At 49.2% G+C, this 26,962-nt stretch overlaps 1 protein-coding gene across 1 annotated transcript in view; it reads left to right on the top strand.

Annotated features, from left to right (window-relative positions):
* Positions 1-26,962, top strand: part of EFCAB6 (EF-hand calcium binding domain 6) — a 215,168-nt gene that overhangs the window by 113,090 nt on the left and 75,116 nt on the right. Inside the window, 4 exon segments of the mRNA XM_067010638.1 lie at positions 824-938; positions 3,143-3,276; positions 10,219-10,368; positions 21,577-21,795. Coding sequence (XP_066866739.1) covers positions 824-938; positions 3,143-3,276; positions 10,219-10,368; positions 21,577-21,795 — 618 coding nt within the window.

Below are 26,962 nucleotides of genomic sequence, written 5' to 3'. Positions count from 1 at the left end.
CTGGTTATTTGCAAAGGGATGCCAGCCTCACGTGCCCTTTGAACAGCCCACCTCATCAGTTTCTCCTAGGAAGGTGTCGTCTCCTGGGAAGAATCATCTAGATGATTCTGCTTCAGTTTGCAATGCAGGGAAGTGTGTTTTCTCAGCTGCTTCCCACCCCCTGCCCACGAGGGGTGTGAATTTTCTATTCACAGGAAGTAGAAACCGCTGGTAAAAAGTAGGTTATGTGCACTGGAATGAAGGGATCACGGATAACTTTCAGTGAGTGGATCACACCAGGAGAGGAAAAAGGGGGTGTCCATGGATCCCCCTGCAAAAAAATGTAGTACCTTACAGTTTAAACTGTGGACAATCATGAGACTTCGATCAAAATTCTAGTTTTCCCTCCTCAAACCGCCTTGCTTTATCTTGTTCATGTTTCCTAGGATATATATGAATATAAATCTCACTTATGAGCCTTGAAAGCCACTGCTATCACGGCAAACGTGAATCTGGAGACCTGGGCGGCACGGCCAGGGAAGAGGTCTGCAGCGATGCTTGCAGCCCCGAGTACCTGCCGTGCCGACCGACCAAGGCCAGGCCAGCCGCCCGCCTGTCTCTTTGTTCACTCACTCACTCAGCAAACAAGCCTGGCACTGGGCGCCAACCCCAGGACACTGGGCCTCGCCCACAGGGAGGCCTTGGGTGGAGGCAAACAAGTAACAGCCACAGGCTGGAGCGCAGGGGCCGTGGTGGTGAGCCTGTAGCAGGGCTGGAGGGGCTCGGCTGGCAGGGACCCCGGGACCACCTAACGGCCTCTCCCCTCGCTTGTCTTCCTTGTCAGGTCCTGGAAGATAACGGAATGCCGATGGATGAGGATCAGTACGCTCTGCTGACTGCAAAATTAGGATGTAAGAAAGAAGGGATGAGTTACGTTGATTTTGCAACAGGATTTGAAGGTAGCTAACGGCCAAGTGCAATCCTATCTCCCGCCCGTGGCCTTGCTGGTCTTTCCGCGTAATGCCACTAGGCTGCTGGGGTGGAAGTAGTGTGAGCTAAGATGTTGAAACGGTGTGTGTGTCCTAAGACTGAAACAGACATTTGAAAAAAACATTTTCTTTGTGTTGCAGCCTTTTTTTTTTTTCACTCAGCCGCACCGTGAGTGCAGAATTTTGTCGGACAGAGCCTTCTACAAATAGTAGGAGCCCAAATGGTTTCTGAAATTTACTCCCAAGCCTATGCTCCTCCAATCACACCTCATGTCCTTTAAGGTTTTCCTCCTAAAAACAGCTGCTGGTTATCTGTCATTAGTGACACCCAAGCACCAGCAAGGCCAATGCTCTTCCTCCCTTTCTGCAGATAAGGGAACAGAGTTGCTAAAAGATTCAGGGACTTGCCCAAGATCACCCGGCCACCGTCCCTCCCCTCCTGCCCCCCCCCACCCCGCGCCCCGGACCTACGCGGTTGTCAGGAAATTTGCTGGGCACCGTGGAGTCCGCTCCCAGCCTCTCGCCAGGCAGACGCATGGCCGGCACCCAGCCTCCCGCTTCGTGGCGCTGGCGTCTCTGCCCTCCCTTGTCTCCACTCTTACTGAAGTTTAGGTAGACAAATAAGCCCTCTGGAAAAGCTGCAGAAATCACGCACATATCTGCATGATTCCGTGGATCTATAAATGCACTGCAGGCTGGGTGGGTCAGAACCCGGAACCCTATTTGCATTTTGCCGTCTTCCCCGGGGTTGCCCTGGGAGATGAGTGGGCGGTGTGGCGGGCCTCGCTAGAGAAGCTGGCCGCTGGCGCTCCTCACCCATCCAACACCACGCCCCCCCCCCCCACGATCTCATTTGCCGATCCTAAGGGAGAGAGGCGCCACCCCCCAAAAAAACACAACACGGAAGCCATGGAATTTTAGGATTTTGACACTTTCTTTGGCTACGTGTTTTGACTTTCTTGAAGGACAATGAAAAGAAGGGAAAGGAACCCCCATTTATTGTAGGGAGTCATCCTCCGTTGAGGTGAGGAAATCGGAGCCGAGGGTGCGTGGTCACTTGCTTGAGGTCCCAGGGCGGCGAGCCTGTCACAGGGCGAGCACCGCACTCTGCAGCCTCCTCCCCGCTCTCCGCCCTCCGTCAGCCCCCCCAGCACATGGCCAGATGCTGGGGGTGGGGGAAGATGGCAGCTCCAGGCCATTGAGGGGTTGGGGGTGGACACGGCAGAGGGGATCAAGCAGCGGGTGGGTGTTATCTGCCAGGCGTAGCGAAGCCCGGGGAAGCCACTCCAGGCCCAGGTGCGGGTAGAGCAGAGGCCAGGTTCAGGGCTGGACTCAAGGATGCCCACAGGCTCCAGACGCCCTGCCCGCTGCCCGTCCTGCAGGCCACGTGGGGGGCAGGGGGCCTGTGGGTGCGACACGTGCAGAGATTCACGTCCAGAACCAAGTCCCGGGTTGTAGCCTGGCTTTAGACAAGGCCACACTCAAAGTGTCACAACCCGATGGAACTGGGTTGGTTTTTAAGTGGAGCTTATACCTCCTTCCTCCGTTTTAGGAGAGAGAGAGGGCCTGATGGCGGTAATCCACCAGCTGGGTTCTGGGATCCGACAGGCCTGGGCTCGCTGTGATGTCTGTGAGCCCTGTGACCTTGGGGAAGTTGAGCCTCCGTCTCCTCATCTGGAGAATGGGCATAAGAATAGGTTTCCTTGTGTGTAAACCGGGCTCAAGAAGAGACTGTACCTCTTAGAGTTGTTGAAAAGACCAGGACTTGTCCGGAGAGCTCTAGCACAGAGGAGGAGGTCAGGACCCGCCTCCTGACTGAATTACACTCTCCTGTGTTTAGGATCTGATTCTAGGAAACAGAACAGGCAGGGATCCTCATTGTCTGCCTCTGGGAATGGAGAGATGGGCAAGATGTGGCCCCTGCCCTGGAGGATGGACAGAGGAGCCAGGCAAGAGCATGGCCTTGGCGGTCTAGAGAACGGGTTCTTCTCGTGGTGACGGGGACACATGTCTAGGATCACAAGAGAGTTCATGCTAGGTTCAGTCCGCGGGGTCGTAGTACTGTATGGTGTTCTACAGGCCTGGGGACCGAAGAAGTAGTCAAGTGTTGAGATAGAAGTAAAGAGCCGTGCTCGCCACTAAGGGAAGTCCCCTGACTTATGTCGTTGTTTCAGATCCTGAGATGAACAGGCCAGAAGGGAGTTCATCTCAGACTCCAGTTCTTTCCAAAGGGACCTTGGATGGCTACTTTATGACTGCTGAGGAGTGCCTGAGACAGTTCCCCCGGAGACGGAAGGAATCTTTCCGGGTAAATCATGACCTCTCTGCTGCTTGGCTTCTCCGGACACCCCTCCTGCCCTCTCGTCGCTCGCAGCCATTCAGCTGCAGCATGTGTGAACCCTGCGGCCCCAGCATGTCCCGCTCATGGGGACACAGAGCGCTCCGGCCGCAGACTCGGGCTTGCCTTTCCTCCCCTTCCCGGGACAGGGCTTAACTCTGTGAGCCCCTCCCCTCCCCGAGGCCCCTCCCTGCTGCCACTTTGCTGGGTCTGCCTTCTGCTCCTCAAAGGCCTTGGAGAAGTAAGGAGACCCTCCTCACAAGACAGAGAGGGGTGGGAAGGGGCATGACACCCCGAGTTACAGTGAATTCAGGCTGCTTTCAGACATTCCATCCACTCTACTCCTGCACTCACCAAACAAGCATTGTGCTCTTACGTGTCATAATCTGGACTCTCTGCTAGAAGCTGGGGCTGAAATATGGGAGCCCTGCTCAGGGAGCTCAGTCCAGCCCAAGACACAGATGGTCAACAGACAATTCGACACATCATGATTGGCTGCCGTAGAGGGACCGGTACTGTGCTATGGGAGCACAGGGGGAAAAAAACCATTAAGGAGGGCTTCCTGGAGGAGGTGACCCCTGAACCAAATCTTAAACCCTCAGCATGTGCTGGCCAGAAAAAGAAGGGAGTGAAAAATAGAAGAGTGGGCTTGCTCAAGGCAGGTGGCAGACAGGTCATGGGCCTTAGGGGGAAGCTCCCAGGTCTGCGTGACCGAGGCGTGGTTTGCATGCAGAAGCTGTAATGGATAAGACAGGAGAAATAGCAGCCATTCAAACACAGAAGCAGGAATGACCTCAAATGTTTTCGTGTTGAGAAGTAAAAGAGGGTCATTAAAGTGGGAAGGAAGATTGATACATCGACCACATTAGCTACAAAACGGGGCAGAGGGCACGAGGGAGTTAGAACGTGTCCTCGCCAGGGCGTGGAGACCCCAGGGCGTGCAGGGGCCAACACCTCCGTAGGTGAAAATCCAGTGAGTCCAGGGGAGGAGAGGTGGGGAGTACCCCGTGGGGGGAGCCAGCCCCCAGGGGCAGGGCACCCAGTTTGCTGTGCTTGAAACATCTTCCCCGCGTGGACTGCCAGTTGGAGATTCATTCTGGTTATTCCTGAGCTCCCATTTCAAAACATATACTTGTGATGACTGTCTAGCTCGGATTTGCGGCATGGTTCTGACTTTGACTCTTTGGTCCAGCCATCAGACCGTACGTGCTAATTCTTGGTTTGCAAACGTATGGTCGCCGTAAGCAGACAGGGAGAAGGGTTAGGCTTCATTATTTCGTCCAATGGGATGCCCAGCCGAGAAGAGCACGGAGCAGGCGGGGGTCATTTACGGGGCGGAGAGCCTGGCGGGAGGGAGAGAGGGTGGAAGGGGGAGCAGAGGCACGGGGCAAGCAGCCCCTCTGTGCTGGTTAGCAGGGCCGGGTGGCCATCGCCCGCTGCTGCCTTTGTCCTGCTGCCTCGCCCGTGGCAACCCAGGCCCCTTGTTCCGGCCCCTCCCCGCCTGTCTCCATCCACTCACCTTTCCCAGTGGGGACACGGGGAAGCCAAGCTCGCTGCTGGCACCACCGTCTTCCTACGTTTATTATCAGTGTAGCTTGGTTACAGCGCACAGATGTCCCGTATTTCCTAAGATGGTCTTTATTTTAAATAACTAAAAACGTTCACCAACACCCACTCCATCCTGCGAAGCAGTTATAAGCCAGTAGACAAGACAAAGACGTGAACCCCTAATTGCCAGGGTTTGCATGATACAGACTCGGGTGCTGGTTCTATCTGGGTTCCCTGGGGGGCTGCTCATTGCCCTCACGCGTATATGTAAATGGGACAAAAAGTGTGTCTTTTTTAAAAAAATTTATTTATTTATTTTATTTATTTATTATTTTGGGCTGCGTTGGGTCTTCGTTGCTGCGCGCGGGCTTTCTCTAGTTGCGGCGAGCGGGGGCCACTCTTCGTTGCAGTGCGTGGGCTTCTCATTGCGGTGGCTTCTCTTATTGCAGAGCACGGGCTCTGGGCGCATGGGCTCAGTAGATGTGGCTCGCGGGCTTCAGTAGTTGTGGCTCGCGGGCTCTAGAGCGCAGGCTCAGTAGTTGTGGCTCCTGGGCTTCAGTAGTTGTGGCTTGCGGGCTCTAGAGCGCAGGCTCAGTAGTTGTGGCTCCTGGGCTTCCGTAGTTGTGACTCGCGGGCTCTAGAGCGCAGGCTCAGTAGTTGTGGCTCCTGGGCTTCAGTAGTTGTGACTCGCGGGCTCTAGAGCTCAGGCTCAGTAGTTGAGGTGCACGGGCTTAATTGCTCCACGGCCTGTGGGATCTTCCCGGAGCAGAGATCAAACCCGTGTCCCCTGCACTGGCAGGCGGATTCTTAACCACTGCGCCACCAGGGAAGTCCCAAACACTGTGTCTTGATTGTTGAGTGGGAAGGTACAGTCACTTTATTTCCTTATTGAGTTCCTATTCATGAGAAATTCTTGACTATCTCTCTCCATCAATAATGAAAAGACTATTTTGTATTAGTTGAAAATGCTATTAAGCCTGCTGCTGCTGTTGTTTGCCCAGTGATTTTTGTAGCCAGATGAGTCCATCTCAGCACAGTTAGGTTTACGGACAACAGCACGGTTGAGTAAGGCAGCCTCACCCTCATAGCCCAGGCCAAAGACCACGAACAGTCGAAGGAAATAATTCATTGTGACCAAACAAGGGGCGTCCCCCCTCCCTGACTATGGTGAGAAAAGCAGGCACAGACACCCCCTTGGTGACCTGGGAACATGACCTGGGGACAGGTTCCTGTGGCCCTTGTGGGTTCGTCTGTGCAGGTTCAGGCTCATGTCTGTGAAGTCACGTATATTTTAAAAAAACAAGCAGGATCAAAATCTCCACACAAATAGGGTCTTCTATACGTACGCTTCTGCCGCTGCATTTTTTGCTTCACAGTCTGTCTTGGACGCCTGACCTTGCAGGGTGATCCCAACACGCAGCTCTGGTCAGAGTGTCCCCTTTCTCTTAGGATGAGCCCAGGTCCCGCCTGGCTGGTCTGCAGCCCCCCTCTGGCCCCTCTTGACCCCCCTCCTCCTCCCGTCACACTCCCGCCAGCACCCAGCCGCCCCATCCTGGCCTCGCACATCCTGCTCCTTTGCCTGGACTGTCACTCCTCTCTCTGTGACCAGCTAACTCCTACCGAAGCGCTGGTCCTTCTTAAGCTCTTGGTCCTCCCTCCTGCCCTTCAGACCTGCTGGGAGGTCTGCTGCTGTCCACTCACCTTCTGGCATGCAGTGTGCGGGGACTTGTAATTCCACGAGACGTCAAGGCACGATAACACAACTGGCTACCACGGCGCGTGCCATGCAAATAGATGTTTGTTGAATGCGTAAGGGAATTCACTTTACATGCCAGGCAGTGAACCTACGTGGCCTCAGTTGTTTCAGTCCCCACAACTACCCTATCAAGTAGGCGCTAGCGTTCCCATTTTATAGGTGAAGAAACGGAGGGTCAGAGATGGGGAGAGACTTCCCCGAAGCCACATACCTACTAAATGTCGTAGCCAGGAATTGAAGTAATATCTGTTTCACTCCAACATGTATTGGCTTCAATAAAATTAGGAGTCTTCATGCTGGGAAGTCAAAGACTGAGATTCAGGGAATGAGTAAATTTTTTAAATTTGTGAAGATTATAAATATGGGTTTCCATGGCATCTAGATGGTTCCCGTAGTCCAGCAATTAGGGCTGCGTCAGAGCACTTCTCCCCCCGCCTTTTGCTGCATTTATCACGCTGACTTGCTGTAATTTGCTTACCCATCTTTCTTCCCTACTGGACTGAGAACCTGGATGTCAGGGGCCAGTTACCAGTACGTCCCTGTACCTAGCAGGGCGCTCGGTGCATCGTAGGTACCCAGGAAATATTTGCTGCACTGTTCATACCCAGCCTCACTCCACGGATGTCTCTTAAGCACTGCTCTCTGGACTGGAGCTGTCACGAGGAACGGATCAGAGCCCAGATATCACGGTTACCTTTAGAGGGGGAGCAGACAGTGGGCACATGAATCTCCAGAGTGTCAGGTGGTGAAACGTGCTATGAAGAAAAATAAAGCAGGGCGAGAGGACAGAGACCCATCAGGGTGGTGTCCTTGTACACGGGGGACAGGAAATGCCTCCCTGGAGAGGGGGCATTCGGGCAGAGACCAAAGGCCCAGCAGGTCTGGTGGAGAATCCCTGGGGTGCCAGAGGCAGGCTTGGCATGTTCCAACAACAGCAAGTAGCTTTCGGCTCTCCGCCCGGAGGAGGCCAAGGTGCAACTTTCTTCAGTCGTCCCGAATCCGGGTTCCTCTGACACCAGCTGCCTCCACCATGCTGCCTAAGTTCGACCCCAACAAGATCAAAGTCGTGTACCTGAGGTGCACCAGTGGGGAAGTCGGTGCCACATCTTCCCTGGCCCCCAAGATCTACCCCCTGGGTCTGTCTCCAAAAATGGTTGGTGATGACACCACCAAGGCAACTGGTGATTGGAAGGGTCTGAGGATTACAGTGAAAACGAACCATTCAGAACATACAGGCCCAGATTGAGGTGGTACCTTCTGCCTCTGCCCTGATCATCAAAGCCCTCAGGGAACTGCCGAGAGACAGAAAGAAGCAGAAAAACATTAAGCACAGCGGAAACATCAGTTTGGATGTGATTGTCAACATCGCCCAGCAGATGCGGCATCGATCTTTAGCTCAGATCCTGGGGACCTCCCAGTCTGGGCTGCGGTGTTGATGGCCGCCACCCTCGCGACACCACAGGCGACGTCACGTCCACAGGGGTGCGGCGGGGTGTCAGCTAGTTAAGAACGGCAAAGGAAGATAATTCAGTAAAGGGTTACGTGACAAACACCCCCCCCCAAAAAAAAAAAACGAGCGGGGAGGAGATGAGGGCAGAGGGGTAGGGGCTGGGGCCACGGTCAGGATTGAGGATTGGACCCCGAGTGCCGTGGCTGGAACAGGGGAGCGACGTGCCCTGGCTCGAGCTGCGCAGGAATCACTGGCCGCTGTGGGAATGGGGGGCTGGGCGAGGGGCAGCCGGGAAGCCCAGGAGCCTTGGGTCCGCGTGGAGGCAGTGGAAGTGGGAGAAGTGAAGCTCTGAACCCACGGCCGTGTGGGCAGATTGGATGCGGGTCGTGAGGCAAAGGGAGGACCCGGGGACAGTCCCTGCGTTTGTGGTCTGAGCAGCAGGACGAGCTGGAAGGACCCGGGGGACGGGCTGGAAGGACCCAGGGGACGAGCTGGAAGGACCCGGAGGACGAGCTGGAAGGACCCAGGGGACGGGCTGGAAGGACCCGGAGGACGGGCTGGAAGGACCCAGGGGACGAGCTGGAAGGACCCAGGGGACGGGCTGGAAGGACCCAGGGGACGAGCTGGAAGGACCCAGGGGACGGGCTGGAAGGACCCGGAGGACGAGCTGGAAGGACCCAGGGGACGGGCTGGGTCCAGCGGAGGCCAGGAGTTTGATTTCGGCCTTTTGCCTGTTTTGACATCCCGGGGTAGATACCTCACAGCCTTGGGAGAGGGGGGTTTGGAGGGTGTGCGGGACTTGGAGCTGTGACGTGGAGGGAATCAGCAGCGAAGAGATGGGCCTGCAGCGCCGGCAGGCGGTGCTCCTGGAGAAGAGGCCGCTGGACGGTGGCATCTCTGAGAAGCAGGGGCAGCACTTGAAGTCGTTCCCACCGTATCGAGTGCAGTGATTGCACGGGTCAGTGCTGAGTAATTTTCGGTGAAAGAACACGTGAGTGAGTACAGACAGATCTTGCCACAAAACCCCAAAAGGTTTGAACTGGACACTCGAGTCGTGGCAGGGCTTGCCTGACGTGACCTCTGTGGGGGGTCCTGGGACGTGAAGGTACAGGCAGGGCCTCCGAAGTAGCCAGAGAGATCCATGGGTGGGGCCTCCCCAGGGGCTGATGGCAACAGAGGTGCTGGGGCCACAGCGGCTGCAGCTCTCCAAGCCGGAGACGCAGGGTCGCGGGGGGGGCAGGGGGGGGTGTGGTGGGCCGCAGGGTGTTGGCCCGACAGACCTGATTCGGGCCCTGCTGCCAGGCACTTGCTGTCCGACCTCAGGCAACAGTAATAGTAACAACGTTTTAGAGCCCTCGGGAAACCTGTCAGTCACCTCCTAAGTGCTTCGCCTCGTTAGCACGTTCAATCCTCACAACCACCCCGGAGGCAGGGACTTTGTACTCCTCCCGTTACACATGAGACGCCTGGCAGGGTTAAGTCTCTTGCCCTTGGGCACTCTGCTAGGAGCCCGCAGAGCTGGGCTTTGAAACTAAGCAACCCGCCTCCAGGGTGTGCCCTGAGCTGTGCAGCCTGGCCTCGGCCACAAGTTCCCGGCAGGCCTCTGTTTCCCCATCTGCAAAATGGGAATCACCGCCCTCGTGCAGCACGACGTGCAGACACAGAGGCAGATTCCAGGCGGGGCCATCAGCACAGGCATCAAAACGGGGCCCAGCCTCTGGGCGGCACCTCAGGGTGAGCTCGGCACAGCGCTGGCTTTCCCGTGCACAGAAGTGGCCAAACATCACGGAAGTTGTATAAAGACGCGAGGGCAAGATTTTTACATGCCCTGGAAAGCTCCAGCGTACTCATTCTTACTTCTGGTACTAGAAGTACCGGTCCCAGAGGCCAAGGGAGCAGAAGGGAAGGAAACGCCTTTCTTGTCCCTTTTCCTGAACTGTTTGCATTAAAAGAGGGCACCTGAGGACATAGTTCATCATTTCCTGGGGAAAGCGAATCATGGCAAGGATATTCCTGGAGCCGTGAAACCTCCAAAAAGCCAAGTTGAAACGCGGCTGCTTCCTCGCTTTGGAGATGAGTCCACGGCGTGAGGGGCAGGGGTGGGAGGAGGTCGTCAGGTTCCGGGGGACAGGCTTTGACGCTGCGTTTTTGGCTCTAGGACCCCTACGCGGCCTTCTTTAAGATGGACACGGACAGGGGTGGCATCGTCACCGCGCACGACCTTCATCGGCCGCTACAGCAGCTGCTCTTCAACCTGAAGGACGAGGATTTCGAGCGATTCCTGGGCCTTCTTGGCTTGAGGCTCAGCGTTCAGAATAGAAGACACTGCGCCTCAGAGACTCATTCGGTAAGAGAGCGGCCTGGGTCAGCATTAACGCTGTGTCCACACACGGGTGCAGATGATGGAGTTGCCCCCCAGGAGCTGTTTATTTTGTCTTTTCCTTAGTTCAAGAAAAATCACATTCAGAATTACACATTCAGTGTAGAAAGACTAGAAAATGCAGATACGGGTTAGAAGATACACCTGACCTAAGCACCTGTGAGCGTCATGTTTGTATTTCAAAGTGTACCATCCCCGTCTTGTTTCTTTGCACATAAATATATGCATATATGTTTCTCTTTTGATGAGCCTCGGGTCAGATATATACGCGTGTTGCTCAGCCTTCCAAGGCATTTGGGCGCACCGTGTGCAGAGGGAGGTGCGGTGCTTGTCAGGAGAACACGTGCACTTCCTCCAGGCCTGAGACGTTAACCTGGCCAGTAGCTGTGAACCGGGGAAGCACAGAACACCTTACGGTAATTGATGGATACTGAGTGTCATTTCAGTCTTTGTTCGATGTGCATAAATACACACATATACTTGTATATTTTCCTTTGTATAAATTTGGGGTCAGCCGTGCCAGCTGCTTTGGGAGGTGGGAGGACCCCTTCCAGCCTTTTCCTAGGCAGTGCTCCCCACCAGACCCCCGGCCACCCAACGCCGGCCTCACTCGCGGCAGGAAAATCTCTGCGTCCAGCTGAGCTGAGACTCCGTTTGTCTCCTTGGCTTCTCTCAGTAAGAGCATCTGCTCCTTGAAGAGGTGGTGGGCTCCCATCTTACCCGGGACGTGTCACAGGCTCCTCCCCATTGAGCTCTGTTGACAGGCGTGAATGAAGTAGCCATTCAGCCACTCCTTTACCAATTCTTATAAGTACACTATTAATAGTTTTTGAAACGTTACCACCCACTGCATTTGCCGCGACAGTGATACAACGCAGTAGTGGCATTCACTGGGTCCTTCTGTCCTGGAGGTGCTCCCAGCCCCTGGGGGCTATAGGCAATGCCCCTTCCACCCGGCAAGGGCAACCCCTGGAAGGGGGAACCCCCGGAAGCCCCTGTCACTGAGCCAGACTTTGTGGCACTTGGCTAGGCTGCAGAGGCCCTCTGATCTTGCACTTTAATTTTTCCCTCTGAGTTTGCTGGGTTTATTTTGTCTATACTTAAAAAGCCAGCGAGAAAGAAAACGACTGTAGTCTCTTTCTAAGCGAAACGATCATGTCACATGTGAGTTGAACACCTGCCTCCAGTTGCTCCATGTATGAGGGGCTTTAATATGAGACTTGATTGCTTAATGCTAAAACAAAGCACAAAAACATCCTTCGGAAAGAACTTTCTGGAGAATGTGTGCAGAATGGATGTGGAAAATTTCAACCACAAAGCGCAATCTTCCCATCCAGATGATTCCGCCTTCTTAGTTATCTTATTTGTTCATGCATCACACATTTACTGAGGGTCTCCTGTGTGCTCAGTGTTGCCCCAGGACTCGGCGGTACAAAGATGGATGAGATGAGCACTCCCTTTGAGGGGCTCGGGGCTGAACTGCAACAGGTACAAAAATAAAGAAATAGAAGGATGTCTGAAGCGCCACAGGGAGGCGAGAGGCTAAGCCTGCTTGAGGTGCACAGAAAAAGCAGGACATTTCAGTTGGGTCTTGAGGTGTGAGTAGGAGTTCGTCTGGTACAGGTTACCAGACCGTGGTTCAAGGCCAGGGAACAGCATTTGCAAAACCACAGAGGTGGGAGTGTGGAGCACATTGAGGGAATGGGGGGAGGATACGTGTGCAGAAGTGACATGCACAGTGGGAGAGGAGGCCTCGAGATGCAGGAGGGCTGGATGTGACGGGGCTCGAGTGCCAGGCTTGGTCAGTAGGCAGGAGAGGATTTTCTGCCGCGGAGTTTGTGGCTCATGTTGTGCCATAGAAACATCCTTCAGCAGCCCCAGAGTAGAGGATGGTTATAGAGGAAGTGGCTGGTTCCAGGGAGACCCAGCTTGGGCTCCAAGGGTCTGGTGGAGAGCGAGCTTTGAGACCCCAACCAAGGCACTGCTTTAGAAAGCTAAGCCTTCCCGTGGCCGGACCCCATACCTGTGTTTCATGAAGGTGTATCTTTTCATACCCCACAGCACTTTAAGGAGGCATCACTACCTGCCTTTGCAGATGAAGGAATTGGGGCCTAGAGAAAAGTTACTGACGCGTCCAAAAGGACCCAGGTGACGGGCAGTGGACAGAGATTGGAGGCCAGGGTGCCTCTGGGGAGGGGCCACTTCCTCTGCCTGGAGAGCTGAGCCTCTTCCACCCTCCCCAGCCTCCCTCTCCGCCAGCCAAGCCTAGACGCCTTGCCTTGTTGGCAGCCGTCCTGCCCTCTCAGTTGGGCCCCTCTGCCTTCTGGGCCTTCACTTTCCACCTGCATCATCAAAATGCACTACTTTTGAAAACTTTGAAGGTTCATAATTTTGTCAAAGAGGGGAAGACCATCTCGTTTGCTTCATAACTGCACGTCATTTTGAAATGTGTAAACACCAGTTAGAGTGATTGGTCCAATGACCTGTTTCACTTACACCATCTGTTCCCTCCCAATCTAGTCCCTTGTTTAAAACACACGGGCCTCGTCCATTTATCTACTGACAACCCACATCGAGTACATTTTGGTACATGTGCATCATCAGAGATGAAAGGGTACTGTCAGGTGTCCTTTTAGCAGAATTAGATGGTCGGCTTCTTGTCATAAAACATTGTACGATCCAGTCCTTCCTGATGAATGACTAACTAAGTGAAAATAACAGATTTCCTTGTTGTTCTTAGACGTGTATCACTTACTCACTCATCAAGAGATTTGGCTTATGTGATCAAGTTCACCATCATCTTCTGGTTCATCGAATAATTGCAAAACATTTTCTGATCTCAGTTTTCTTCCCTTTGCCACTTGCGCATGAAATAAGAATTCTCAGTTTTCAACTACATTCAGTGAAAGCTAACATAAGACAACAAGGATGGTGTCACCGTCTTCTTTTTACCTTCTTGAAAGATGCTGTTACACTTTGAGCGGTGCACTCAGAAAACTGAAGGATGATGTAATAGTGGTGATTCATTTCAATATTGTATCGTCCTGCTCGGAGATTCCATCACTTTCTGTTTTTTTCTTATTATTTAGTCACCTTTTTTTTTAGCATAGCTGGAAATAATTAATAAGCAATGATTGAATGTTTCTTAGAATAATGAAATAGATCTAGTATGATTAAATCAAGGTCACTAAGATCCCATGATCTATCATATTCTAAGAGGTTTCAATGGACCCACATGGTAATTGCAAGACAGGAGTTTTATTTCATAAAGAAAATAAATACACTTTTTGTTGTTTTTTGGAAGGCCCCTCTAAGAAAGAATAAAAGTCATGAATGCCACTCTTCTATTTTCTCAATCATACAGAATCACTATTTCATCTTTAACTATTTGATAGAATTCACCAATGAAATCATCAGGTCCTGGAGTTTCCTTTGTCAGAAGAATTTTAACTACAAATCTAATTACTCTAATAGTTATAGGATCATTCAGGGTTTCTATTCCTTCTTGACCGAGTTGTAGTCATTTTTGTCTTTTAAACTATTGGTCCGTTTCATCTAAGTTGTTAAAGTCATAAGAATGAAGTTGTTCATAGTATATTCCCTTACTATTCTTTTAATATCTATGGGGCCTTTAGTGATGTCCCTTTTTTCATTTCTTATATTGGTAGTTGATGTCTTCTCTCCTTTTTTCTTGATTCATTTAGCTGAAGGTTCATCAATTGTATTGATATTTTCAAAGAACCAGCTTTATGTTTCATTTCTTTCTCTCTATTGTTTTTCTGTTTCGATTTCATTGATTTCTATTCTTTACTATCTTCTCCTTTCTTCTTGCTTTAAGTATACGTTTGATCCTTGAACAACACAGGGGTTAGGGGCACCAACCCCCTGCACAGTCAAAAGTCTGTGTATAGCTTTTGACTCCCCCAAAACTTAACTACTAATAGCTTACCGTTGACTGGAAGCTTACCAATAACATAAAGTCAATCAACACATAGTTTGTATGTTATACGTATTACATACTGTATTCTTATAATAAAGCAAGCTAGAGAAAAGTAAATGTTATTAAGAAAGTCATAAGAGACTTATATATACTACCAAATGTAAACTAGATAGCTAGTGGGAAGCAGCCACATAGCACAGGGAGATCAGCTGGGTGCTTTGTGACCACCTAGAGGGGTGGGATAGGGAGGGTGGGAGGGAGACACAAGAGGGAGGGGATATGGGGATATATGTGTATGTATAGCTGATTCACTTTGTTATAAAGCAGAAACTAACACACCATTGTAAAGCAATTATACTCCAATAAAGATGTTTTTAAAAAGTCATAAGAGAGAAAATACATTTATACTACCGTATTTATCAATACTGTAAGTTTACATTGTCTTTTACAAGATAAATCATCTGTCTGTCAGTACCCATATCAATATTGTCTCATGTGGTACAAAACACTGCAGGCATCATACATTTTGGTGTGTAACTCTGGACGTCAAAAATGGAAAGATAATGTGCAAAAGAAATTCATATTTGTTTAGAGGTGTAATGATTCATGAACTGTTAACAGAGAAGCAGCAGTATGATTGCTTTATGGGAGTGTGGTGTAATCGATGTAATTGCTTCAGGGTAGCCTAGCCTATACACTAAAGAATGAATCATTATAAAATTTTTATAGCATACAGTATTCCAATCATATTCATAATATAGTATTGGAATTGTTACTCTAAGAAAACCCACTTGCCTGTGATGATAGGCTGATACACAATTTCTCCAATATGAGAGAGAGAGAGAAGCACACTGTACAGTAGTATAATTCTTTGAAAGCAAAGTTATAAAACAGGAAGAAAACTAACATTAATTTTATATTAAATATCACTCACCTTATGCCTATGTAAGGATACACTAGTATCTACATATATTTTATACATTTATGATATATCTAACTTTTTCTAAATTTTTTTTCAATATTTCTAGGCTATGTGGTTAATCTGTGAATTTTTTTCAAATTGTCACAAATCTACAAAAAATTTTCCAATATATTTATTGAAAAAAATCAGCATATAAGTGGACTTGTGCAGTCCAAACCTGTGTTGTGCAAGGGTCAACTGTAGTTTACCCTCCTTTTTTATTTTCTTAAGCTGAAAACTCAGATTTTTTATTTGAATTCTTTCTTTTCTATATGAGCCCATAATGCTATCAGGTTCCTTGTAGGCACTGATTTAGCTGCATTTCACAAATTTGGATATGTTATAGTGTTTATTTTCATTCAGTTCAAAATATTTTCTCATTTCCCTTTAGATAGTTTCTTGAAACCTTGGATTATTTAGAAGTATGTTTTTTTCTTCAAAATATTTCCATGGTTTCCAACTATCTTGCTGTTATTGATTTCTAGTTTAATTCTGTTCAGTTTAGATAACATACTTCGTATGATTTGAATTCTTTTAAATTTGGTAAGGTTCATTTTACGACCCTAGAAATCGTCTGTCTTGGTGAACATTCCATGTATCTTGAAAAGAATGTATATTGGCCTGTTGTTGGGTGAAGGGTTCTATAAATGTCAATAAGATCAAGTTGGTTATAGTGTTTAGGTTCTCGCTTATTTTCTATTTGTTCTATTGATTACTGAGAGAGGAGTGTTGACGTCACCAGCAATAATTTTGCATCTGTCTATTTCTCCTTCCATTTTTATCAATTCATGCTTCGTGTGTTTTGAAACTCTGAGAAAAAGTATATTTGTATTTACCATTTCTGCTTCTCTTCTTTTATTTCTCAAGCTCAAAAGTGTCTCTCTCTGCTGTCATTTTCCTTCCCCTGAAGAACTTCTTTTAGCATGTCTACTGGAGACAAGTTATCATAGTTTTCCTTCATTGAGAATATCTTTATTGCTTCTTCATTCCTAACAGTTTTGTTTTTCTGGATATAGAATTATGGGTTGACAATTGTTTTGTTATAACACTTTAAAAATGTTGTTCCATTGTCTTCTGGCCTCCACAGTTTGTGAGGAGAAATCTACAGTCCTTTGAATGGTTTTCCCTCTGTAATGTGTCATTTTTCTCAGGTTGCTTTCAAGATTTTTTCTTTAGCTTTGGTTTTCAGTAGCTTTAGTATGATGTGTTTGAGCATGAATTTCTTTGAGTTTATCTTTTCTGAGGTTTGCTGAACTTCCTGAATCTGTAAATTTATGTTTTTCCACCAAATTTGGGCAGGTTTCAGCTATTATTTCCTGAAGTTTTAAATTTTTTTCTGTACCAATCTTTTTCTCTTCTCCTTTCAGTACTGCAGTGACATGGATGTTAGACCTTTTGTTTTTGTATCACAGGTCTCTCTATCATAGTCCTTGGAGATATATTCTTTTTTTTCCCTCTGTTGATCAGATAAGATTATTTCTAGTCATCTGTTTTCAAGTTGACTGACTCACTCCTCTGTCATCTCCATTCTGTCATTGAGCCAATCCAGTGAAAATTTTATTTCAGTTGTTGTTTTTTCCAGTTCTAAAGTTTCCACTTGGTTCTTTTTTTTTTTTTTGACTGCAATTTCTTTGCTCAGAACTTGTCTTTCTGACAAGTGTACTCTTACTTCATGGTTATAATAGCTGCTTTTAAATATGATAATTTCAACATCTGGGTCATCTTGGAGTTGGTGCTTTGTCTTTTATCTTGAAAATTGTTGGGATTTTCCTGGTCCTCTGTATATTGAGTAATTTCGGACTGTATCATGGACATTTTTAATGTTATATTGTGACACTCTGGTCCTGTTAAAATCCTTGGTAATGCATTGACTGATTGATCTTTTTAAGGCAGGCAATCAATCCATTTAGTTTCAGAGTGCAAGTCCTGACCTGCCTTCTGTGGTTTCAATATCAGTTCAGTTTTCAAAGCCATTGTAGCTCTATCAGGTCAGCCCATGAGGGCAGCACGCAGGAGACAGTCTTAACTACACTGTAGTAAAGTTCTCAAAGCTTTCATTGTGCTGCTTTGGGTTAGTTTCAAAAACGTGCACACCACAGGTGAACCTGGAACTTCCTTCATTCATTTGGGTGTCCCTTTTTCTAGCCCTCTCTATGATTTCTCCCCACACTCTGCAGCACTCAGGGACCCCTTTTTTGTTCTTCTGGTTGGAAAATCTTAGGTTTTAGCCATTCTGTGCTACTGAGTGCTTCTCATGACTGGGTCCACCTCCAGGCCAACATGGTGAGAGAAAAACGAGAAAGAGAAAATAATGTGGATTTCTCCAATCCTCCTTGAACACAGGGACCCCTTTTACCATCTCCTCTGGTTAGAGAGAAGAATTTCAGTTGTGGGTACCTACTTGGCCGATACTATTGCTGGCACCACCATAGAAGTGCAGTTTTGTAACTGGGCTTGCCTCAGATCAGGAATGGGACAGTAAAAAGAGACAAGAAAGGGGGGATTCCCCCAGGCTCTTTGTACTTCAGGGGCTCACCTTCCTAGTTCTTGGGTCAGAAAAACAGACTTTCTTTTGGAGATTTTTCTGTCCATATCCACTGCACAGTTCCAGAATTAGGACTGCCTTTAAGCAGCCCTTAAGTTGGAAATATGGGAGGAAAAAAGCCCATGAATCTCACCATTATATAAGTCATTCTTCAAGTTTAGATGTCCCTCTCCCTAAGCCTCCTGTTATTTGCTTTTTACTGTCTTCAGAGAGTTACTTTTTGTATTCTGTCTAGAGTTTTTTTGGTTGTAACCAGTGGAGGAGAGAGGCTGAAGTGTGTGTGTGTGTGTCTCCTCCATCTTAACTGGGACTGGAAGCGCGTCTCAGGACCCTTGCCCTGCTTGGGGTACTGCTCCCCAGGACCACACAGCACCTCGTCACCACTCGTGCCTCAAGGAGTCCCCGCCCCCTGGTCTTCTTGGCTGAAGTGCCCCAGACCCTGCCCTGGTCCATCACTCTCAGTCACATTCAGTCACCGAAGTTATCTGATTCACTTGCTTTTCCACGTGTTTGCTGTACATTCCTGCCATCGCAGGACGAGCTCCCTGAGGACATGGGTTCTGCTCACCCTGCTCCTCACTGTGTCTGTAGGACTCGGAGCAGCGCATTGTATGTATTTGTGACGGACAGTCTGGCTGATAGGGAGGCTGGATCTGACTGATTGTCAAGATCTAAAGAGGCAGACAATAGGAGAGAAAATAAGTAACTTCCGGAAAAGGCCACAGAAAAACCTTCCAGTCTCTCTAGAGGAGACACGGATATAAAATGGTACAGAGGAGAAATAAATAGGAAATAGGTAGGAGCTCCTGGTTTGAGCACGAGTCGCTAAGAGAAATAATCAAGCCTCACAGCCTGAGAAAGGAATTGGGGAGGGAGGCTGCTTGGACACATGTCTAGACAGTGAGATCAGCTTGATAGTGAGTTGACCTTGCAGAGATAGAACATGCCTCTCAGGATCTCCATCCTTTTGAGGGAAGTCCAGGTGCGTCCTCTGGGTTCAGGCAGGATTTACGAGGCACCTAACGGTGAAGGCAGGGGAGTAGGCATCATGAGGACCTACAGTCCTTTTAAACAATAGTTGTGAAAACGCAACATAATCCACCCAACCTTCCAAAACCTTAGTGGTAAAGTAGCGATAGAAGATTAGACTGCTTGATCTTTGGATCCGTTTCCACCCTTGAAATTCCATGATTCTGTGAAGTCCGGTAGACGGTTGGAGACGGAATGGAGAAGCAGGTGAGGGTACCGTGCAAATGGCACAGAAATGTGGGCAAACGGCATCCAGGTGGTAGCTGGGGACAGGACTCTCCCTCTCAGAAGAGGTCGTCTTTGGAGTGGAAGGAGAGAGAAGGAGTGGTCGAGGGGGCAGGCGGGGAGGGAGAGTCGCTCACTGAGGACACACGTTTGCCTGGTGGTGGGTGTTCCAACCCATGGTGTCACCTAAAGAGCAGCATCCTGGAGGTGACTAGAGAAGGGGAGATGGTTAACAGCGTCACACGCTAAGCCGGCAGAGACCCCCGGACTCGGTAATATAGAAGCAACCGGCGAATTTAAATGCTGTGCGTGTTGGGGGATCTCAGTCAGGGGAGGTGTGCCAGCCATAGTTCACCTGTGTTCCCCACAAGCTGGCATCTGCCAGGAGAGAAAGTGAAAGTGCGCGTGACCTCATTTGGCCCATGTCAGCAGCGACATGGGAAGAGGGAGAAGACCCCGCCCAGCTGCAGCGGGTCCTCAGCACCTGCCCACTGAGGAAACGCAAGGATTTTTGTTTGCCAACCACAGGAGTCAACGTTTATGTAATTCACCAAAGAAGCGCTGGTCTGAATAAGACCCTTTCCACGTGACACGTGGGTCAACAGCACAGTGTGGGCTTCTGGGGCAATGAGGGCCACGGTGTTCTCGGTGACCCGGTGCGTATGGCGCACTGTCGGTCATCAGGGAGCCCGAGAAGTGGTCCGGGATGGCTGAGAGCAGCAGCAGAGTTTCTTAGAAAGGCTTTAAAGGAGAAGCCACATGAAGAGCAATGACTGCTGCTTAATTCGTTGGTTCCAGTGCTGTGCCCTGCTGTCTGCTTTTAAAATGCAGGACAGGGGCTTCCCTGGTGGTGCCGTGGTTGAGAGTCCGCCTGCCGATGCAGGGGACACGGGTTCGTGCCCCGGTCCGGGAAGATCCCACGTGCCGCGGAGCGGCTGGGCCCGTGAGCCGCGGCCGCTGAGCCTGCGCGTCCGGAGCCTGCGCTCCGCAACGGGAGAGGCCACAACAGTGAGAGGCCCGCGTACCAAAAAATAAATAAATAAATAAATAAAATGCAGGACAGTGGTGGGGTGTTCCAGGAGGGCCTTCTCTGGGACGCCGCAGGCTTCACATCCCCCAGGGCCTCACCCAGTGCCAGGCACGACAGCCGTGCTCCGCAGAACTGCTCCCGTTGGATTGAAACAGACACATTAAGTGAAAGGAAGATCCCGTGCACGTGAAAACCACGGGTGGCCCTCACCTCTGTGAAATGTGACAGTTAATGGATCCTTTCCTCTTAGGGGTGAAGTCAGAGGGGCTACCAAAACCGTAGCTTCCGACGGAATGACAGCGGTGAGAAAGGCTTTCCTCTGGCACGGGAGGGCCGTGGGCTTGAGTGCCAGGATTCGCGGTACTGGCTATGCAATCTGGGCAGGCGACTTCACCTCTCTAAACCGCAGCATCCCCTTTTGCAAACTGGGGTGGCAGTGCCAGCACTGGTGTGAAAACCCAGATTCGGTAGTTCCAGCCTGACTGGTCACAGAGCTCGTGGAGGCCACGATTACCCTAAAATCACAGCGCTCCCCACCTGGCATCACATGCAGAGGGTCGGCTACAAAGCCGCGTCTTTGGGGGGTCACATAAACCTTTGACTGCTTCATTTTCCCCATGGGCGGCCTCCTGGTTGACTTTAGATTTTTCTTCCTCACGAGCAGCTCACCTGCTGGAGCGTGAATAACACCACTTCTTTACAAGGGCGACGTGGGGCTGGTGTGCCGTCCCCACCCTGGTTGTCCAGCTGCCCTAGAGGGGAAGGTCCTGTGAGGGTCCCTGTGGGGCCTCGCTCGGGTGGCCCCCTCGCTCGCCCTCAGGCGAGACGCACTGGTCACCCACGCGCCTGTGCACAAGCGTGGCTCCAAGCAAGGCGACCGCGGAGACAGAAGTGGCGAAGGCTTTTGCAGGGTTTCAGGCGCCCCTAATTTGTTTTAGTGATTGGAGGAATCCAGGGCACCCCGAACTCCTTCCGCCGCGGTCTCTTCACTGCTCCCCGTGGAGGCCCAGCCACAGCCTTTCGTCAACGCGTCCTTGGCGCCCGTCGTTCTGTGAGTAAACAGAGTCCCGATCCTTTTACATCCCACAGACCTAAGCTTTGAACGTGAGCTGAGACCGAGGGTCTGTAGGTCACGTCCCCCCAGTGTTCCTGGACTGTTGGCTTCGGTCTGCGTGATCACGCCAACGTGTACACTCAGAAGTAAACGTTTTTGGTCGTCTTCGTCTGAAGACAACGTTATCGTGTGTTTTTTTTATCCCTCTGGGAATAAATGAGCCCTTTTTGTTGTGTGAACTGCAGGAAAAGTTGAACAGCATTTATCTGGAAATAAGCAAGTACTCCTGAAATTTAAGATTTCCCTAACATGCAGCTGGGGAAATAAGACTGTATTTTAAGAATTAAGTTAGACCAGATGTGGAATAGCAGACTTTAATGCTATCTTTGAAACCAACTGGGGTAAGGGAATCCCTTGGGAGATTAACGAGTCTATTAAATTTAAACAGATTCTTTTTTTTTTTTTCCTTTTAAGACCAAAACAGAAGGTTGCAGATTCAGAACTAGCTTGTGAACGGGCTCATCAGTATCTTGTTACCAAAGCAAAGACCAGATGGTCAGACTTGTCTAAGGTAAGAAAATGATGATTTCCTTAAAAGGAAAGGGGATCTATTTCAGTGTTCCAAGATCATTGTGATGAGGGAGCTATTTTCCATACAGTCACTAAGATGGCAAAGCAACTTGGTATACCAATTTAGGGACTCGTTTTTTTCTTAAAATACTTTTTCAAAATGAGTTCTCACATTCAAGTCAATTGAGCTTTAGAAAAATAAGTAATTTTAAGAGTTACATGGACTGAAATTGCTGGCTTATCTCAGGTTTGATATGAATTAAAAATTTAAATGAAAAATGGAAGATGCTATCGTTCTTGCTTTTACACAGTTATAAACATGCTTTTTAAAGAGGTACTTCTTCCTGTCTTGCTAAAATTATAGAAAGCATAGTTTGAAGGTGAATACCCTCCATGTGCAGTTGGGTAAACTGTGATCATGGTGTCAAGATGGGAAACGTACTCTTAACAATGGCAGCTGTACCTGCAGGACAGTAGATCTGAAATGCAAGCCTGGGTCATCCTGAGGTCTAGGATATGGGGTCACCACTTCTCAATGCAACAAGGACACAAAAACTTCATTTTAAAAAGTATTTGGGGCTTCCCTGGTGGCGCAGTGGTTGGGAGTCCGCCTGCCGATGCGGGGGACGCGGGTTCGTGCCCCGGTCCGGGAGGATCCCACGTGCCGCGGAGCGGCTGGGCCCGTGAGCCGTGGCCGCTGCGCCTGCGCGTCCGGAGCCTGTGCTCCGCAGCGGGAGAGGCCACAGCGGTGAGAGGCCCGCGTACCGCAAAAATAAATAAATAAATAAAATAATAAATAAATAAAAAGCATCTGTATCCTGCATTACGGAAGTACTTTCACACTATTCTGAAGAACGTCTCCACTTTGTTTCATGTGGTCATTTTCTATGTATGTCTGCTCTGTCTCGGCCTGTGCCCAATGTGAAGTCCTGCTTTTAAGTCCCGTGAAGCACCCGGGCCGCCTCAGAGCCTTCACTGTGCCAGCCCAGGCCGGCAAGTCACCCAGACCGAGGCTGGGCCAGCCTTCCAGAGCAGGCCTTTGGGTCGAGGAGTGCGGGGCAAGCTCCGGATTGTAAGCAGCGGCCACACAGGACACAGCAGTGCCAGCCAGGGAGAGGGCAGAGCTGGCTACCTGACCACCTTCCCGCGTGCCCGCCCCATCCCTGCTTCTCTCTGGCCTTCAGACTCCCTCCAATCTAGTGAAGAAAAAGCCCCTTCTCCCCAGCGCGCCTCCCCTCTCAGCTGCCCTGCCCTCCTTCCCCTCCTGGGAGCAGCCCCGCCCTGTGGTCTGACCCCAGGGACTCCCGAGGGCCACGGCCAGGGCCCTTCGCAGCTTCACCCGACCCCGCTTTGACTTAGCACAGACTCACTGAGCCGGGGCTTGTGCCCCGGGTTCAGTGGTACCGAGGCCTGTCTGCTCCCGCCTGGCGGAGCTCACGAACCAGGGGCGGTGACAGATTATTAACGAAGCAGATGGGCGCTGAAAGGAGCAGGCCGCTGGGAGTGGCCAGAGGCTGTGGAGGTCTTTGTTTCTGCCTTGTTCCGTCCGTCCTTCCTGAAACGCCTCCGCCTCCACCCCCGGCTCCACAACACCCTGCAGGGCCCCCTCCCCTCCTGTCCCGGCCTCCTGGCTGGGTGACCTCCTCCCCGTCAGTATGGACTCTCCCTCCACCTCGATCCCACGGCCTCTCGTAGCCACCTTCATCCTTGATGTCGTGCGGGACCCCAAACTATGTGTGCAGGAGGCCTGGGGACCCCAGGGCGCTGTGCTGCTAAACCAGGAGCCTTGCGTCCATCGGGCGGGGACCTCCTCCGTCTCTTCTAGGGCTGAGCCTGGCGGGGAGAGGACGCGCTTCGTCCAGACCCAAGCATCGCGTCACCTCACTGGCCCCCACAGGACTGAATGATCTTGCACACCTGGACGTCGCTGCCACTCTCTCAGTTTATTTTGACTAAAGCACTGAAGGAATTAGTTCTGAATTCTAAAGCGGCAGCAAGTAGAATACCTAAATGAGATCAGCAGTCTTCTCGCCGGACCAACCGGTGATGAGACGGGGGTTCTCACCTGGTGCCCCCACCCCTGCTCTTCACCTCTGGGTCCCAGCATTTAGAGATGGCGACGGTGACCAGAGGTGTGGAGTCTCCCTTCTGCCGCATTTCTGTTGGGAATTCACCAGACAGGACCTGCTGATATCCAGAAGGACGTATTCTCCAGTAAAACCGCGTTTGAACTTGAACGAGGATCCAGCGTTTGGTCATCCAGTGACCTTCACGTAGAGTCACAGGGCTCCCCGCTCCGCCATGCGCTGCCGGGGGCGCCTCCAGCTACATTCTCAGAAGTACATAGGAGTCGTCCCGTTGGGGGCGGCAGCTTACTATGCTCATTGCTATTTAGGTGTTTTTGGAAAATAAGTTCATTGGTTTCTTCAGCAAACATTATTATGAGCTAACTGTGCACCCTTGTAAGGTACTAAAGACACAATGACAAAAGGAATAAAGACATGGTCTCTGCCCCCAAGAGACTTGTGGTATAAGCACCAATAAGAACTCTAAAGAATGATGTGTGTTACAATGGAAGTGACTTGCGTATAATGGGGTAACCAAGAAGAGGTCACTTGAAAGATGAGCAGGGGTTGGACAGGGGTGCTGGGGAGGTGGAGGATACCGGGACTGAACCAAGGCAAAGACGTGTGGGGTCGACCAGCATGGTGGGGAGTACAAATAGTTCGGCAGGGCTGTGTCAGAGCTAGGGGTCAGAGCAGGTGGTTTTCGGGGCGAGACAGTGGGCGGATCACAGCAGGCTGTACACGCTTTAGCTTTTTTAAAATTGCAGTAAAATGCACGTAACATAAAATTTACCATCTCAACCATTTTTTAAAATAATTTTTTTTTTAATTTATTTACTTCTGGCCGTGTTGGGTCTCCGTTTCTGTGCGAGGGCTTTCTCTAGTTGCGGCGAGCGGGGGCCACTCTTCATCGCGGTGCGCGGGCCTCTCACTGTTGCGGCCTCTCCCGTTGCAGAGCACAGGCTCCAGATGCGCAGGCTCAGTAGTTGTGGCTCACAGGCCCAGTTGCCCCGCGGCCTGTGGGATCTTCCCGGACCAGGGCTCGAACCCGTGTCCCCTGCATTGGCAGGCGGATTCTTAACCACTGCGCCACCAGGGAAGCCCATCTCAACCATTTTTAAGTGTGCCAGTTCAGCGGTATGAAGTACATTCACGCTGTTGCGCTATGTGCTCTAAGTTTCAAACGGCGCTTTGAAATCCTCCAGGCCTAACTTTTTTAAGCTTAATTGTTTTTTAATTTGTGACGCTACAGTGGAATATAAAAATAATATATGTATGTAACTATGTATATATAATATGTACATTTAACATACATGTTTTATAATATGTATTATATGTATAATGTATATATGTAGTTTAAATAAGTGTGTATAATGTGTAGTCACTGTGTATCCCAGATTGTACGCCGCCATCTAACCACCATCCAGATGAAGGAATAGAATATTACCAGTATCTTAGACCAGGGAGCTACACTTTTTCTGTGAAGGGCGAGACAGTAAACATTTTTGGCGTTGTGGGTCACAGGGCTCTGCTGGGACTCTCAGACGTCTTACTTTCTTCCCCTCCAGCGGATGTGTAGCAGGAGCTCCTTGCTGTTTTAATTCGCGTTTGTTGTTTGCTAATGAAATTGGGCAGTTTTTCATTTGTTTATTCATTAGTCAGTTTTCTTTATCTGTGAAGTGCCTGCTTGAGACTTTTTTACAGTTTTCACACTGGCTTGTCTGTCTTTCTTTCCTTGGTCAGTGGGAACGCTTACTTTGGTTTGGCCAGTAGGCTTTTGTAAGTGGTAAGTGATGCAGATACCATCTCTCAGTTTGTGTTCAGTCTTCACCCTTTAAAAAAATTTTTAATTTAATTTTTCTTCCAGTTTATTGAGATATAATTGACAGACAGCACCATACAAGTTTAAGGTGTATGGCACAATGATTTGACTTACGTATATTGTGAAATGATTATCACAATAAGTTTAGTGAACGTCTCTCATCTCATATAAATATGAAATTAAAGAAATAGAAAAAATGTTGTATGTGATGAGAATTCTTAGGTTTTACTCTCTTAACTTTCGTATATAACATACAGATGTGTTATATATTATATATATGTTATACATACAGCTGTGTTCATTATATTCATTATATTCAGCTGTATTCATGATATTTATCATGTTGTACATTACATCCCTAGTGCTTATTTATCTTAGAACCTGAAGTTTGTAGTACCTGTTGACCACCTTCATCCAATTGCCCCTCCCCGCACCCCTTGTTTTTGGTAATCACAAATCTGATCTCTTTTTCTATGAATTGTTTGTATGCTTGTTTGTTTGTTTTTAAGAGTATAATGGACCTAAAACACTATGTTAGTTCCTGTTACACAACATAGTGATTTTTCTTCTGTTCATTTCAAAATGATCACCTGGTAACCACCTGTTTGTTCTTTGCATCTATAACTCTGTTTCTGTTTTGTTCTGTTTGTTCATTTGTTGTATTTTTTAGATGCCACATAGAAGTGAAGCCATACAGTATCTGTCTTTCCTGTCTGACTTCTTTCATTTGGCGTAATGCTTCTGCGTCCATCCATGTTGTCACAAATGGCAAGATTTCGTTCTTTTTTATGGTTGAGTAATATTCCACTGTATAAATGTGTATATACCACATCTTCTTTATCCATTCATCTCTCAATGGATACTTAAGTTGCTTCCATATCTTGGCTATTGTACATTATGCTGCAACTCCAGTTTTTAGTGAAGTTGTTTGGTTTTTTAGTGTTGAGTTCTATGAGTTCTTTGTATATTTTGGATTAACCCCTTATAATAATATATCATTTGCAAATATTGTCTCCAATTCAATAAGTGGCCTTTTTGTTTTCTTGATAATTTCCTTTGCTGTGTGCAAAGGCTTTTGAATTTGATGCAGTCCCATTTGTTTATTTTTCCTTTTGTTTCCCTTGCCTGAGGAGACGTATCCAAAAAAACACTACTACGATGGATGTCAGAGCACTGCCTATGTTTTCTTCTGGAAGTTTTATGGTTTCAAGTCTTACAACTGATTAAATAGACTTTAATCTGTTTTGAATTTATTCTGTGAATGGTGTGAGAGAGTACTC

The sequence above is a fragment of the Kogia breviceps genome, chromosome 12, assembly GCF_026419965.1.
Source record: "Kogia breviceps isolate mKogBre1 chromosome 12, mKogBre1 haplotype 1, whole genome shotgun sequence".
NCBI classification, from domain to species: domain Eukaryota; kingdom Metazoa; phylum Chordata; class Mammalia; order Artiodactyla; family Physeteridae; genus Kogia; species Kogia breviceps.
The sequence above is the reverse complement of the archived record's forward strand: the minus strand, read 5'-3'. Positions and strand labels throughout refer to the sequence as shown.